The 15,380-nt window shown below is 36.2% G+C and overlaps 1 protein-coding gene across 1 annotated transcript; it reads left to right on the forward strand.

Annotated features, from left to right (window-relative positions):
- The first annotated feature begins 502 nt into the window (after nucleotides 1–502).
- On the forward strand, nucleotides 503–14,354 carry CDC45 (cell division cycle 45). The gene is made up of 19 exons (XM_061466063.1): nucleotides 503–605; nucleotides 1,704–1,763; nucleotides 2,059–2,151; nucleotides 2,593–2,730; nucleotides 3,342–3,485; nucleotides 4,585–4,640; nucleotides 5,305–5,353; nucleotides 6,100–6,161; nucleotides 6,569–6,619; nucleotides 7,409–7,528; nucleotides 7,916–8,047; nucleotides 8,437–8,535; nucleotides 8,788–8,949; nucleotides 9,138–9,276; nucleotides 9,642–9,725; nucleotides 10,867–10,985; nucleotides 11,433–11,509; nucleotides 12,205–12,271; nucleotides 13,440–14,354. Exons 1-18 carry the CDS (start codon nucleotides 555–557, stop codon nucleotides 12,267–12,269), a joined length of 1,701 nt encoding a protein of 566 aa, XP_061322047.1. The 5' UTR covers nucleotides 503–554; the 3' UTR covers nucleotides 12,270–12,271; nucleotides 13,440–14,354.
- The last annotated feature ends 1,026 nt before the right edge of the window (nucleotides 14,355–15,380 follow it).

Raw genomic sequence — 15,380 nt, forward strand, 5'->3', positions numbered from 1 at the left:
GGGGCTCTGGCCGCCGCCGCCGCGGGCCCCACCCCACGGCCCTGCCCCTCCCAGCGTGCCCCGCGGCGCCCGCCCCCTCGGGTGGCCATTCCGCGTGAGGGCGGAAGAAGGGATGGCGCTCCCTTCAATGGAGCCATTGTGGAAGGTTTGTAGGGGCGCGCCACCTTTCCTCAGCCACCGGGAGTTGACGGGATCTCCTCCGCCTCTTCGCCCGACCCCGTTAAATGGCAGCGCACATGGCTCGCCCGCAGCAAACATGGCAGCCACGGTAACAAGAGCCAGCACGGTGCTTCCGGTTCCGATACTCCACGGATTGGCCAGCCGCACGTGTATCACCTCTTTAATTCCAATGTCATTGGTGAAGACCCGGAACGGGTTGGGCAGTTTGTCCAATCCGCTCCGCGAAGGAGGGACGGATGCTTTTCCATTGGTTAGAGAGCCGTGAGGAGAGGACCAATGAGAAGCGGCGCTGATTTGGCGCCCAACTTGAGTCGGGGCGGTCCGCGGCTGCCGCCGTTTCTCCCCTGTCTGCCCGCCGCTCTCTCGCTGCCGCCATGTTCGTCTCTGACTGCCGCCGGGAGTTCTACGACGTGATCGTCAACCAGGTGCGGGCCGCGGATGGGACCTGATGTCGCCCTGCGCGTCCCGTCCGCGGGCGGGGCTGCCTCCCCTGCAGGGCTGAGGCGTTTCCCGCCGCCTCACAGAGCGGGGATGGTGCCGGGGCGTCCCTGGCTCTGGCGGCGGGGGCGGCTGAGGTGTTCCCGTTCCTGCCTTGTCAGGGTGGCGGGAGGGCGGCTGTCAGGCGGGCCTCAGGCTATAAAAATACCCTCCCCGGACGTGTCCGCCGGTTGGGAAACCCGAGCCAGAAGCCGCCGCGAGTGCTTCGGGCAGTGCTGTGGATCTTCTGTTTAACCAAGACGTCTCTAGATCTATTTGCTGTTTGGTTTGCTGTTTTTCCTTACGTATTTTCTAATTATTGTTTTGCCTTTTCGATTTATATTTTTTTCCAGACACTAGATCTTGTGTTCTGTCTTTTTTCGCGGTTTCTCTTGTAACGGGTCAGGTTTGCCGCTTTCATTTTTACCTCACAGTTGCTTTGCTTTGCTTTGTTCAGACTGGGTATGTACACTGGAGTGGTAAAGTTTCAATTGGACAGTCTTCTACTATTTTTACCTATACAATTGCGTTATGGACTGTGCAAATGAATGTATTTCCCTCAGCTTCTCCACCTATGAACAAAATCTCTAACCAAGACCCCAGAATAAAGAACCACCAGACAAGCCATTTTACCTAAATCAAGGTTATTTCAAGAATTGCTTTGCTCCTATTTTTGCTACCGATTTTCTTTAGTCAAAACTGTTTCAGGTCTCATGCTGAAAGACTCTTTAGGTCTTTCTAGACATTATAAAACATATGTAGGGCTGAGCCTTCAGAACTATGTGCTTCATAGGGGTCTGATTAACCACATTTCCTCAAAGTAGATGCTGTATTTTGAGGGTGTGAGGTTGTTTATTGCTCATATTTATAGATATCCAAATTGGTTCATTTTGGTTGTGGTGTCCATTCAGAAGAGATCCTATTTTATGCCTATGATGCTATCTACATAAATTTACTTTCTGGTCTCATAGTGATGTATGCATTTCATGCACCAGTACATTAGATTTGGTGCCTAAATTAATACTGTTATTCTGTTGTTTTTGCAGCGTGTCCTCCTTCTTGTCGCATCAGATGTTGATGCATTATGTGCTTGTAAAATACTCCAAGTAAGTCTTTGTTCGTTGTCACTGTAGAGTAACAGTAAAAGAAAAACACCCAAGGATCCTTTTAATAGGTTTAAACTGAGGAAAGGGTAAAAGTTTAAACTGCTTTTGTAACTTACTTTTTCCATGAGTTATGACACTTAAGCCAGTTAGTCACGCTCCCAGATTACAAACCTACATGTATTTTGGGATGTCTTTAAGATAAAGATTTGTATGAAGTAGAATTATAGCATGGTATAGCACTGTAGAAGGCGACGTTTCCCCTTGCCGTTGCTAACAGCTGTTTGCTTCATTTCAGGCTTTGTTTCAGTGTGATCATGTGCCATATACACTCGTCCCAGTATCTGGATGGCAAGAACTTGAAACTGCCTTTTTCGAGCATAAAGATCAGGTGAAAAAACAATGGAAACATTTTAGTTGCAGCTTATCTTAGAGAGGCATGCGTTTCTTTCCTTTCTCAACTATGAATGTCAGTTCTTAAACTAATTATTATTATTGGTTACAGAACCCGGCGGTTAAGCTTTAATACACTAGCAAAAAACTTTTTTTACATCAGTTCAAACTAATATGCTACAATTTGGATAGAGTCAAATTAAGTTTGCACACATTTTGAGATGTAAAAGGTGGTGGTATTGGATATCCATCATCTCCAAGCTTGGTGCTTTGCCTTACAAATATTTTTCCTCCTCAGAGACATCAATTATCAAAAAGTTAATAGAGTTTTTGGTAACGGTGGGTGCCTGGGATGTTTTGTAAAGGTGTTTTCAAGTCTTCTGTGTTTTCTGCTAATTTAAGTAAAAAGCTTTTTTATTTTTTTCCCTTTTGTTTGCAGTTCAAATATTTTGTTTTTGTAAATTGTGGTGCCAATGTTGACCTTTTGGAGATCTTGCAGCCTGAAGAAGACACTGTCTTTTTTGTATGTGACAGCCACAGACCTATCAATGTAGTGAATGTTTACAATGACACACAGGTAACCGCTTTTCTTTCACAGCAAAAATCTTCCCCTGGTGTGGTGGGGACTGGGGTGGTGCTTTTCTGTGTTTTGTAAAACTGCTACTGCTAGTTAGTAAGGCAGGAAGCAATATTAATGGATATTTGCAGTAATAATGTTCATGATCAGAAAAAAATCTGGTTTCAGTAGTAAAATATATACTGATAGCACTGTGATTGTTGTCAGTAGTAAACAGCTGTTAATCCTGTAGCTGTTAATCAAACTGCTACAAATCAGAGGATGATCATCCTCCAGAATGTAATGTGTTATCTCTCAGCATTAGCAGAACCTAGAATGTGATTATTACGCACAAATGATTTGGCAACATGTCCTTAACAAGCATAAAAAATAAGAATTTTTGTAGTAATGCTGTAACAAAGGGATATATTTTTCCGCTCTTATTTTGTATGAGTGGTTTTTGTATTAAAAAGTAGTATTTTTTGTTATGCCATGAAACAATCACAGCCAAAATAAATTTTTAGTTTCTCTTCTGAAGTATCTGAAGTATTCCCATTTGTAATTTAAAATGTGTTTAAATCGTTAAATAAGATACTTTGTTTATTTAAAATGCTGTTTTTCTTTCTTGCTAGATTAAGTTGTTAGTTAAACAAGATGATGATCTTGATGTTCCTGCTTATGATGATATCTTCAGAGATGAAGAGGATGAAGAAGAGGACTCTGAAAATGAAACTGATGGGTCAGAGCCTTCAGAGAAACGTAGACGTTTTGAAGAGGTGCTTTTCTGCTACTTTGTTGAGAAAAGAAGGAAAATAAAATAGTGCTTATGCTTTATATAATTCTAATAATTACATTTGAATTTAAAAATAATGCTGTTACATCACAAATGGAAATGTAAGGTTTAAAAATAATTTACTACTCCCAGTAGAGTTTCAAATACACAAAATGCTTATCTGAACTGCACAGAAATATTTCCCGTTCTTTAAAAAAAAAAAAGATGTTTTGAACTTCATTATGCATAACGCTGTCTTTGTGTAACCAGTGAACTCAAGAGCTCTCTGTGATGACAGGCTCTGGCTTCTCAGTCTACATTGAAGGGTTTTTTTTTGTTGTTTAGATCGAAACTTTCTTCTTTTTAATGATCACTTGAGAAGATGGAAGCGCACAGATAATTAGGAATACATTTTGTCTGTCCTTGTACTAGTAAATTAACAAAAGTATATTAAGGTAGACATAAAAAATGAAATGTGTCATATGTTAATTGTACTGTATTTTCTGCTAATAACATACAAAGAAGCAAATGCCTGAGGCTCGCAATATTAAGAGATTAATATAAAGGCAGTCTCAGATTTAATATGTATTTAATTTTATTTTTCTATTAACAGTGTGCATTTTTCCTACTAATCTATGAAGGGTGCTAAATCAGCAAAAGCAGACATCAGAAATTCAAAGGAAAATCTATAAATAATGCACATGAAAGCTATTCTCAAATCTGTTAAATACTCCACAAAGATCTTATTGATTTCTTTGAGTTTTCAAGCTGTTGATGCAATTTATGGAACTTAAATATACACCGAGTGCTTAATTTTCTGAACTTCATTTACTATCTATTTTTCATCAGTCTTATTTTTATGTTACAAAATGGTAGGAGGCAATGTTGCTGGTGTTGAAAACACTGTGTACTGGGCTTCTTATTTGTGAAGGAGAGGTAGAGAACTGTCCGGACTTTATACAAGTGTGTTCCTTGGAAAAATAATTAATGATAATATTTTTCTCATTAGATCAATAAGTGTTCTTTTTAATACTTAGTCAAGTGTCTGGACAGGTGCTAATCTACTATTTTTTCCAGCTTTTTAACATTATATTAATTTACAGGATGTAATAGAGAGAACAATGAAGAGGCGGCAGAGGCGGGAATGGGAGGCACGCAGGTGGGTTTAACTGGTTTTTATTATGTTGCTTGTGTCTTTATCTTACTGTTGGATTAAAATCAAACATATAAAAACATGATACTGTGCTGCTTGATTTGCAAGATGCTTTAATTCTAACTTTATTCAGAAAATTGAGAGATTTACTATATAAAAATAAAATGTTTAAATGAAGATAGTTGTAAATAATAATCATTAAATCTGAGCAGCAATAGGTGCATTATTCCACTTCTAAGTAGCTGTAGTATTCTGGTTTTGTCTGTTGTGGGGTGAAATTTGTGCTTCTGTTTTCTTCCTTTACAATCCTACTATTGTCAATAGGAATAAGCAGGAAAAAATCAGATAAGAAAATGGGATTTGAGAAATAATGGTTTAATAAATTTGTTCTTTTACTTTATGAGCACATTTCAGTGTGGCTTCCATGTTACTACAAAAGCCCAGTTGGCTTGTAGGAAAACATTTTCTAGACCAAAGGTTTTTTTTTGATGTGTGTTTTTGTTTGCTTATGGGGTTTTGTGTGTAGAGTAGTGGTGTTTGTGTTGTTTTCTTGTTTGATTTTAATTGCTAAAAATAAGCATTTAATGAAACCTGCCTTAGATTTTTAGTCAGATGCAATGTGTAGTTCACCACTTATGCAAATGTGGAGTTTGTTTTTTTTCTTTTTTAGACGAGAAATTCTTTTTGACTATGAACAATATGAATACCATGGGACCTCAGTAAGTACAAACTCTTGTTTGCTATAAAATCAGAAGATACTAACGTAAAGGTAATTGAACAATATACAGTGTTATAATTATCTGCTACAATGTTATAATTATTTAATAATAGTGTCTATTATCTTATAATTATCATGCTGGTTTTTTATCTTACTGTTATACAGAAGATGCATCATATATGTAAAAAGTAGTTTGACTTGGGAGCTTGTTATTACTGTTAATGAATTACATAGAAGCAATAGTGGTAGAATGGCAGGCACTAGTCGATCGAGTCGTAGTAGCTAATGTAATGTTCATAGTGGGGGAAAATGAAAAACTTAGAACTTGTAACATTTTTTGTTGTTTGCTATCTTTAATGCTGGTATAAAAAAATATGATCATGTAAATTTTTTAGGTTTTGAGAAAAGTATCTATGTACACAATACTCTTGCAAAAGACTCTAACATGTATGGAGATTGTTTGCCTTCCAGAGGTTTCAAAGCATCAGGATATTTCAAACATAACACTTAGGACATCAAATTGTTCCTTCTGGCGTTAGGCCTCTTATCTGATTATGTTTTGTTAAGATGTTCCTTTCTACCTAACATCTTTGACAATCTGCCACTGTCCTACTTTCTGACTCAAGTGTGATGTATAGACCTCTAGTAACACACTAGTATTTGGCAAATTTAACTGTGTTCTATTTGTTTAATGAAGTGAGGATTTTGTGCCAATTTATCCCTTCTTTTTCCTTTTCTCTCATGTAGTCTGCAATGGTGATGTTTGACCTGGCATGGATAATGTCTAAAGACTTGAATGACATGTTGTGGTATGTTTCTGTTATTTTGTTATAGAGGGTAGAAGCTTAAACCCATAACAGATAGGCAAAGTTGCCCAAGACCATTTGATTTCAGTATGAGGCTCTAGTTTATTTTGAGAATGGAATTGAATTTGTCCTGAACTGGGGGGAACATCTATGTAAATTGATTATAAGCAGCTAATAGGTTTTACGCATGTAGTGCCATCCTCTTTTTTCCATGCATGTCTGCTAAAGGGAATAATAGCATATAGCTTTTTTGTTAACTTGTATGTACAGTTGGTAAACAATATTTCTGACTTCTTCTGGTACATACTTAGAGGGTTAAATACAACATACTATACTGGAATATTTTTTGGTGTAACTTTTTTTTTCTCTTTCCCTCTCTTCTGCCCCCCCCCCCCCCCCTTCAATTTTAGGTGGGCTATTGTTGGCCTAACAGATCAATGGGTCCAAGATAAAATCACTCAGTAAGAAAGATATTTTTTATTATTTATCTTCCTTATTATTTGTTTGTCTCTATTTTTTTTAGAAGTAATAATCAGGAAACATGGAAATTAACACAAGACAGTTAATAGACAGTGCCATTAAGTATCTTAATGACTGAATGTGATCTGATGCCTTCCAAAAGTGGAAAAAAAATCTCAGAAAAAATAAAGTATATTTCTTTTCTACTATTGAGAGTTTTTAAACTTTTTCACAAAATTATAAAACAGTCACTTCTGATCTGGGAAGAAATGGTGTTTAATAGTAGTTCATGTAAATATGATTTGGATACCGTTTTATTAAAGGAAAAAAAATATGTTCTGTGTCTTCCAGTTTCCTTTACAGTTTTAGTTGAAGAATTTCATATTTTATCTTTTTTTCTTCCTTGTTTCTTATTTCCTACTAGATGCAATCAGGATTCTAGTAGTGCATGTGTAGATTTTAATTCTGGTGTTTTGTTGTAATATACTGATGTTTTTTAAGGAGATAAATATAATAAGTAACTAATTTCGTTGGTCAGTCTAATCGTCTATATTGTTTGGGGTTTGGTTGTGGTTTTGGTTGTTTTTTATTTAGTTTTAATCGCCTGGGTACAAGGCTGAATATTGAAAGAATATTATTTAACAAGTTCGTGTTCTTTTAAAGACATATCTATAGTTTCCATGCTGCTGACTGGCCAATGCATAAACTTTAGGAAGCATTTTTGTGTTCTCATAATCAAGAACAAAAATACACAGGAAGAAAATGAAGTGTCAAATTTATTTCTGTTTAAGAATGAAGTATGTGACTGATATTGGGATCCTGCAGCGTCACGTGTCACGCCATAACCACCGCAATGAAGATGAGGAAAATTCTCTGTCAATTGACTGCATGCGAATAGCATTTGAGTATGAGTATCCTTGCATAAGATCTGGGGAAAATGAACCCTACCCACTTGGTGAACTCCAGCTGAGTTTTTATCAACTTAAAAAAAAATCCCAGCACCATCTTTGCTGCTGAGAACGGAATCAAAAGAAATGGACATAGGAATGTTTTGTTGAACACAAATCTCTTCCAGTAGCTCCTATAGCTTCAGTTCAGCTTAACCTTTCAGAGTTAGTTACAAGTTAATGTTGCTCGTCTTGTGTTACCTGCACCTGCAACTCCTAACTGTAGCTTGTGTGCTACAGAGATGCAATATAGAAGGGCAACTGAAGAGGTACTAGTTGTGGAGTTTTGTTACTATTTGTAACTTTAAATGATAAAAGTGTTTATATTTATTTGCCTTAATCCCTGTTCAGTCTGCGCCTGGCGCTTTATCAGCACTGGTCTCTATATGAAAGTCTCTGTAACACTTCATACACCTCTGCTAGCCTTAAGCTCTGGTCTGTACAAGGGCAGAAGAGGCTCCAAGAGTTTTTGGCTGACATGGGGTGAGTTACAAAAATCTGGGTCTTAACTAAAGGATCTTTTTTTTTTTTCAATTAATTATGGGAAAATATTAAGAATATATTTTGCGAGTACTTCTTAGTTTTTAAATGTGATTGTGGGGCTCTGACTAGTGCAATGTCTTTGAGTTATGCAACTTGTGTCTTGGTGCCAAAGGAATGCGGATGTATGGCTTTATGGAGTAGTAGATCCTAGTAAGTAACCTATGCTTTCTCACATCTGCTCTTCAATGACTAAATTAAAAAGAATGTAACCAAGCTTAGTAAGACTTAACTTGCTAAATTATCTAAATTAAGAAAGTCTTATGTAAGGAAGGCAAAATATTTTTTTCTTCGAGCATACTTATCAATATATTTTCTTGTTCTGTTTTTAGTTTGCCTTTGAAGCAAGTGAAACAGAAATTTAATTCCATGGACATGTCTTTGAAAGAAAATCTTCGGGAAATGATTGAAGAATCTGCAAACAAATTTGGGTAAATTGTGTTAAATACCACTGCTTATTTTGAAAATGCTTTTCAGTTTAGTTCAAATATTTTTGTATGAAGAGGATGTAACATCTTGTTTTGAATAATACCAGTTTTGGATTGGCAAAGTAATACTAGACTTGTTGCAAACGCTAGGGTATGATTTGTCTTTGTGTTCTTAACATTAAGGTACTGAGGAGATGGCTCAGTGTTGATAATGTCAGTAATGCTAATCTTTAATGGGCTTATTTAATTTTGCAGAATGAAAGATTTAAGAGTTCAGACCTTCAGCATTCACTTTGGCTTTAAGAACAAGTTTTCAGCAAGTGACATAGTTTATGCAACAGTTTCTCTCATGGAGAACATAGAAAAAGAAGGGCCTGAAACAACTAATTTCATTAAAGCTTTGGACAGTCTCTCCAGGTACTGAAAATGTTTCTTTATTCTTTTACAGTTTTATTTAGAGAACATGGGTTACTTATCTAAAAGATGCATTCATGTTTCATAAGCCATTGAAGAAAAATCAAAATATCCCTGTTAATAGTGTTTAGAACTCGCTTTTGTGTGAAAAGCTTATATGAAAGTGCCTATTTTTATTCTTTCTGTTGCAGGGGTAACCTGGACAAACTGCACCAAGGACTGGACTTAGCTAAAAAGCAGTTACGTGCCATTCAGCAGACTGTAGCCAGCTGTATTTGCACCAACCTTGTCATTTCTCAGGGGCCTTTTCTCTATTGCTCTCTCATGGAGGTCAGGATTCTAGTTTTTGGCTCTCATTTGACTGTCGCATTTGGCTATAGCATACTTGAATATCACTGTTTTCTGAACTGATCGATTCAATAAGAATGACTTCATCAGAAAGGACTTATTTATCTGTACTGTGCTGTGCTCTGATGAGTCAATAGTGACATCTACTCTGAGCTTCCCAAAGGAAGAATCGGTCCTCTTGAAGCAGGGAAGGTTTAATTTCGAAGTCAAGTGGGTCAGCTCAGATTCCTGTATTGTAATGTTTGGTGTTCTTTGAGTCATATAAAACCTTTAGACTCATCAGTAGATACTTAAAGAAGTGGAGGAATCATCTTGGATTGTAATCAAAATGTTTCTTCTTTTTCTAGGGCACACCAGATGTGAAACTTTTTTCCAAACCAGTGTCTCTGTCCCTGCTTAGTAAATACTTACTCAAATCGTTTGTTTGCTCTGTAAGTCAGTCAAAAGCTTTTGACTAGCTTGCCTATGTAGTAGTTATTATTCTGTTGGATATGTGTAGTTGATTATTAAAAACATTATATGAAAATGTTAATGATGTTTCTGCTAAATGGTTGGATAATTTTAGCACATCTGTGAATACTCTTTTAGGAAAGATATCTGCCTAGGAGAATTCATAGCATTAGAAAGAGTTTTCATTGTCAAGACACAATCTAAAATCTTTACATAATTTTGTAAGTTTTGAGGGAGCAGATCACCAAGTATGTACTTTGAAAAGTTAACCTGACATGGAAAGTAGCAATATTGCAGGACTGGTAATTGTTACCTAAAGATTTCTGTGTCTATTTAAATAAAATCCTGTTATCCTTACAATTAATGTAACTGAAGCTAATTTTCATTTACCTTTTGAGCCCTTTTTACACAATTCAGTTAAAAATGCACTTTTAAGATTGAGAACTGTTTCCACTGTGAGCACATCTTAACTTGTAAATTAAACTTATGGTGGTTCGTCCTTCCCCAATTGCATCTGTGTATCCTCATTTTAAGCGTTCAACTTGGTCAGTAACTAGTCTGCCACTAGAAGCAAGACAGCACTTTAAAACCTCACTGCAAAACATTTACCTTAGGAACACTTTAAACAAACTTCTATTTCATATACTTATGTATCTAAAAATGTTAAAATCATTGTAATTATTTTTTTTATCCCCAGCAGTAAGCTGTACTTTAATTAAAACAGTATGAACAGAGAAAAAATAATTTCTAGTGAAGACTGTATTTGTCAGTGTGTTAGCTGTTGTAATTCAATGTAAAATAATTATTGCAAAAAAAAGTTACTACTCCAAGATTTTAGATTCCCATACCTGCAATTTTTAAGAGCTTTTTTCTTTACTGTAAATCATATTTTATCTATATCATTTCTGTGTTACAATGCAATGCAAGATTGGAGAAAAACTGAAAATTCTATTAGTCCTTAAAGTCACTTTTACTGTAATAAAAAAGGAGATCAAGAGATTGTGTGAAGAAAATGCCTTCTGCTGAACTGTATTATAGCTGTGTCCTTAGGTCACATGGCGTGCTGAAACTAAATTGTTTCCCGAGTTTTGTCTAACAAAGTTTTGTCTTTCTGACTTCCAGACAAAAAACAAGCGCTGTAAATTGCTGCCGCTGATAATGGCTGCACCAATGGAGGTTGAACAGGGAACGGTGATCATGGTGGGGATTCCTCCAGAGACAGAAAGCTCTGACAAAAAGAAGTAAGCAAAAAGAATTTGTTTAAAAGTTCCTGCTAAAAGTTACCTATAGACTTGTCCTGTCTCTGAAGCAAGTGTCTCTTTCCTGTATCTATTTAACACTGAACACACTGACTTGAATTATATCCTTCTTTAATGGTATGCATGATATACTTTTTGAGAGAGGACACAGGTGTTTCAAAGTTGTTTGGGGTTTTTTCTCCTCCCTCTTAACTATTTCTTTATCTTGTGAACCATGAAATAGTTCACAATATGGCCCATGACTTCATTTCTTAAAGCCTGTAATGTTAAAGTTTTTGCACTTGAATAAGTGAGGTGTATGTTGAATACATGGCATATGAAAAACATCTGGAAGACATTTTCAGCTCTCAGCAAGGAAGTTCTGTTCTTCTGTCTTAGTATGTATGTCCTTTTCTGTAATGCTAATTTGAGTTTTTTTTGTTCATCTAGCTTTTTTGGAAGAGCATTTGAGAAAGCTGCAGACAGTACCAATTCTAGGACTTTACACAACCATTTTGACATGTCAAGTGAGTACTGCTAACACTTATTTCATTTACCAAATAGTCCTTTAGAGGTCAGTGTTTACGCAGTCTCCATAAAACACCTCTGTGCTATGACTTGGATGCAAACATCAAGAGTGTGTATTCCTGAGTCTGGTATAAACACAAGCTGTGTTATTTGTCAGTCTTTTTTCTAAGTGCCATCTTGTGCAGAAATTATAAACTACTAAGCAGAGGCTTGTGTATCTTTGAGGCAATCTACATTTTGCGCCGAGTAATGATTTTCATATATACACTTCTGTTTAAAATCTGAGTTTATCTGGTTTTATATTTAGCAGCCAAACAAAGTAGGGTAGTGATGTTATAAGATACTTTATTGTCTGTTTGAAAAATGAGATACTTGCATGAGGATATTTGCATACCTTCTTATGTGCTTATGAAAGAGGTGTTTTTTAACAATACATACTGATGAATTGTTGAACTTACAAAGAAACATTCCTAGACTTAAAAATTGGCTGCTATAACATGTAGTGAGCACTTAGAAGCTGGAGTTTGCTGAAATTCAAGAGCAAAATAAATAACATGCATTTTGTGCAAATAGATTCTCTTTTTCATCCTTAAAGCTAGTTAAGAATATACGTATACTTGGAATTATTATTATTCAAGTGTGGCACCTGGTATATCTTTCAGTAATTTGCATCTTGTAATATTTCATATTTTAGTAATTGAATTGAAAACAGAAGACCGGAGCAAATTTCTGGATGCCCTCATTTCTCTCTTGTCATAGTGGTAAGGAAGATAAATTAAAAATTTAATTACAAATTATTTACAATTAAAAATAAATTATAAATCAAGTGAGTAACCTGTTAACATCTGTAAAATGTCCTAAGAAAATGTGGCAACTTCTAGTACAAATATAAATTGAAGAGTTTCTTGTAAGAGACAATTGTTTTTGGGAGGAGGCAGACAACGTACAAGTAAACTTTTCTCCTCCTCCTCCTCCCCCCCCCCCCCCTCCCCGAGATTTATTTGTTTCATCATCCATAAGCTTGTCTTCCATTGTTCTAAACTTTTTATGGCTTTTTAACTTCAGCTGGGAAAGGAGTAGCTGTTTTGTTTTGTGAGAGAAATTGAGATATTGGCTAGTTGTAGTTGGTGTTCTGTTACTTAATTCTTGGTTGAGCTCAGGATGGAATTTTGGCCATAGCAGTGCCATTCTTGGCTTTGATGTTAATGTAGAATTTCCATCTCTCTTTTACAGTGTTAAGGTAGCCTATATCAGTGTGTAGTTTTTATCTGGAATAAAGATGGGAATATAAGACTTTATCTGTAGTTGTGACTATTATCTTCACACTAGTTCAAAGTCTGTTTTAAAGCTATTTTAGGGCAAGACGGATTTTATTGTAGCTCTGATGAGACTGTCAAATTGTTGCAATTGTCTTTGAATATTCCTTGCTTTCCAGTGCTGAACTATTTTATTGGTTTGTCTGTTTATTCTGCAATGATGGGTCACAATAGCTTGCTTTGTCCCAGAGAAGCCAAACTCCCAACTCAAAGTAGTTTTGTAAAGTCTGTTCAGGCAACCTCTAAGAAAGTATGTTCAGAATCTCATAGCTTTTTCATGCCTAGATAAAGACTTGGTCATTAGTATTAATCTGTGAAGTAATCTCACAAGATTATGGTGTGTGTATAAAAGAAAGGAGTAAGATCAAGACTTTGACAATAGCCTGTGAATGTTGTAGTCCTAGCCAAATGACAATGTGGCCTTTTTAAAATGTGCATCAAAGCTACAGTTTCTTCTGTTCACTCAGAAGTTTAAAACAGTGGCTCGATAGCTACAATTGTTTGTTAGACAGCATAGTTGTGCCTGGCTCCCAAGATTTCCACATCTGTTTGTTTCTTTCTTTATACTCTGACTACTGATTGTTTTGGTTTGTCTTCTGCCCTTGTTACACAGTGGTGCGTTTTGGCTCTTTGTGCTGGAAACCAAGGATCAAATGCATCTGAAATTATTTTGGATGTTCCAAAGTTCATGGTGCTGCCATTGTGATGTATCTTCTTGCTTTGTCTTAAATGTACTGGGACAGGCCGGGGCTGTTTTTATGCCTCGAGGAAGGTCAAAATTATTTTAACCTTAGCATGCAGATATTGAACATGGCTTCTTTGTAAACATCCCATCCTTGTAACAGCAAAAGGTGTCACATAGGAGCATTGGGAAATGGACTTCTATTTGTTGAACCTGCTTTTATTAGTAGACATACTCCTGTGATGTTTAGTTGTTGGTTAATAACAAAAAGGTTTTAAGGAGTTCCATATTTATATTACCATTTTATTACCATTTAAATGTTCTTTTTAAATTGTTTTGAATGCCTTTAAGATTTTAGGACTTGTAAAATCCAAGTACTGAGTAACTGCCAAATACTGAATGAAAAATATAGGGAATTCCAGTGTCTATAGAGCATTTGTAGTCATGCATTGTGATATTATATTGTCACTTGTAGCTTGGCTTTGGGAATAATTTTCTAAGAAATCTAAATTTGATAATTGTGTAGAGACTGTAGCATTATAAATATTGACAGATTAGCCCAATCCTGTTCCATAACAGTGATTTAATGTCACTTCAGGCACATGAATTGGTATAGCTTGTTAGACTTAACCTGCTCTGCATTGGGAGGGTATGTATATGTTTGTAATTTTCTTGTAATGTTTGCTTGAATTCTGTGTGACTTCAATGTTCTCATGTATTATAATGAATATGTAAAGGTTATGTATCATTGCTTCATACTTTGTACAAATGTTTAATACTGGTTAACTTAATACTAAATGTAGCCAACAGAAAGCTGATTAAACTGTATATTTCTATTCAAACAAATATGATTTTTTAATTTTTTCAATGTTGCCACCTTGTCTGAGTAAAATCCCTGTACCAAGCTGTGATGGCCAAAAAATTATGCTTCCTAAGATAAAATGTAATGCCACCTTTAGGTTTTGCACATTGACTAGGTAGTGTCAGTAACAAGTATGCCCTCTTACCAGTGTGTTTTGGAAGGGAAGAGTGTTCCTGTGTTTTAGTAGGTGATTGTCATGTCTTCAAAAATGGACAGATTTTCAGGCACGTGTACCCTCCAGCTTCATCATATTGTGTTGCACTGAGTGAGAAGTGGGAGCTAGTTTTTATGCTGGGATGTGTTGGCAATTGCTTTACTGGCAGGTTCTTCAGCCTCCAAACCCATGTGTAAGCTTGAAGCTGTGGATCTATTACAAGGAGCTCCTATTGTTTGCCTTTGTCTCCCCTTATTTCTTGTTGTGTTTGGGTGGTTTTTAAGGTTCTAGTTTTCCCAAGATCTACTGCAGGTGCCAAGAATGCTTTTAGAAATCATTAGAATTTATCAACAGCTGTTGAACTGATCCCAAGGTCATCTAAATGTGCCCCAAATCAGTCAGAAATAGTAAATGCTATATAAAACCAAAGTTCAGTCTGTGTGGAAACCTCAAGTCTCTGTCAGTAGATAAAACTTTTGCTTGTCAACATTTTACAATATGTAAAATTGTATCAGATATACCTTATGTAGTTTATTCTATAGATTTTGCAGATTAAAATGTTAATATTACTTAAAGAATCATTGTGTGGGTACATCCAAAATTGTGAAGTCCCCAGTGTGTAGACAGAAAAGCAGCTCAGCTCAGCAGTGGTTTGAATGACTCATTGAAACTGTTGTGTAGGTTAGTTAAAATGGTCACTTCTTAATGGTTAAGTGTAGGACAGAGGCTCCATGCCAGGAACTCGACATCTCTTCATGAAGAAATTCATTATTAACAAATTATGAAGCTTTTTCCTTTTGATACATTATTATGCTTTAATTTATTTGCCCAAACAGAAAATGTGACTCTAATGAGT

The sequence above is a fragment of the Pezoporus flaviventris genome, unplaced genomic scaffold (assembly GCF_033815535.1).
Source record: "Pezoporus flaviventris isolate CSIRO_AGI_PZ_B2104156 unplaced genomic scaffold, CSIRO_AGI_Pfla_v1 ptg000041l, whole genome shotgun sequence".
Classification (NCBI taxonomy): Eukaryota; Metazoa; Chordata; class Aves; order Psittaciformes; family Psittacidae; genus Pezoporus; species Pezoporus flaviventris.

Coding starts and splice junctions, on each gene's coding strand:
- CDC45 (XM_061466063.1), top strand. CDS start 555: ATGTTCGTCTCTGACTGCCGCCGGGAGTTCTACGACGTGATCGTCAAC. Junction 5,354..6,099: donor ATGAATACCATGGGACCTCA/GTAAGTACAAAC, acceptor TCTCTCATGTAG/TCTGCAATGGTGATGTTTGA. Junction 6,620..7,408: donor GTCCAAGATAAAATCACTCA/GTAAGAAAGATA, acceptor TTTCTGTTTAAG/AATGAAGTATGTGACTGATA.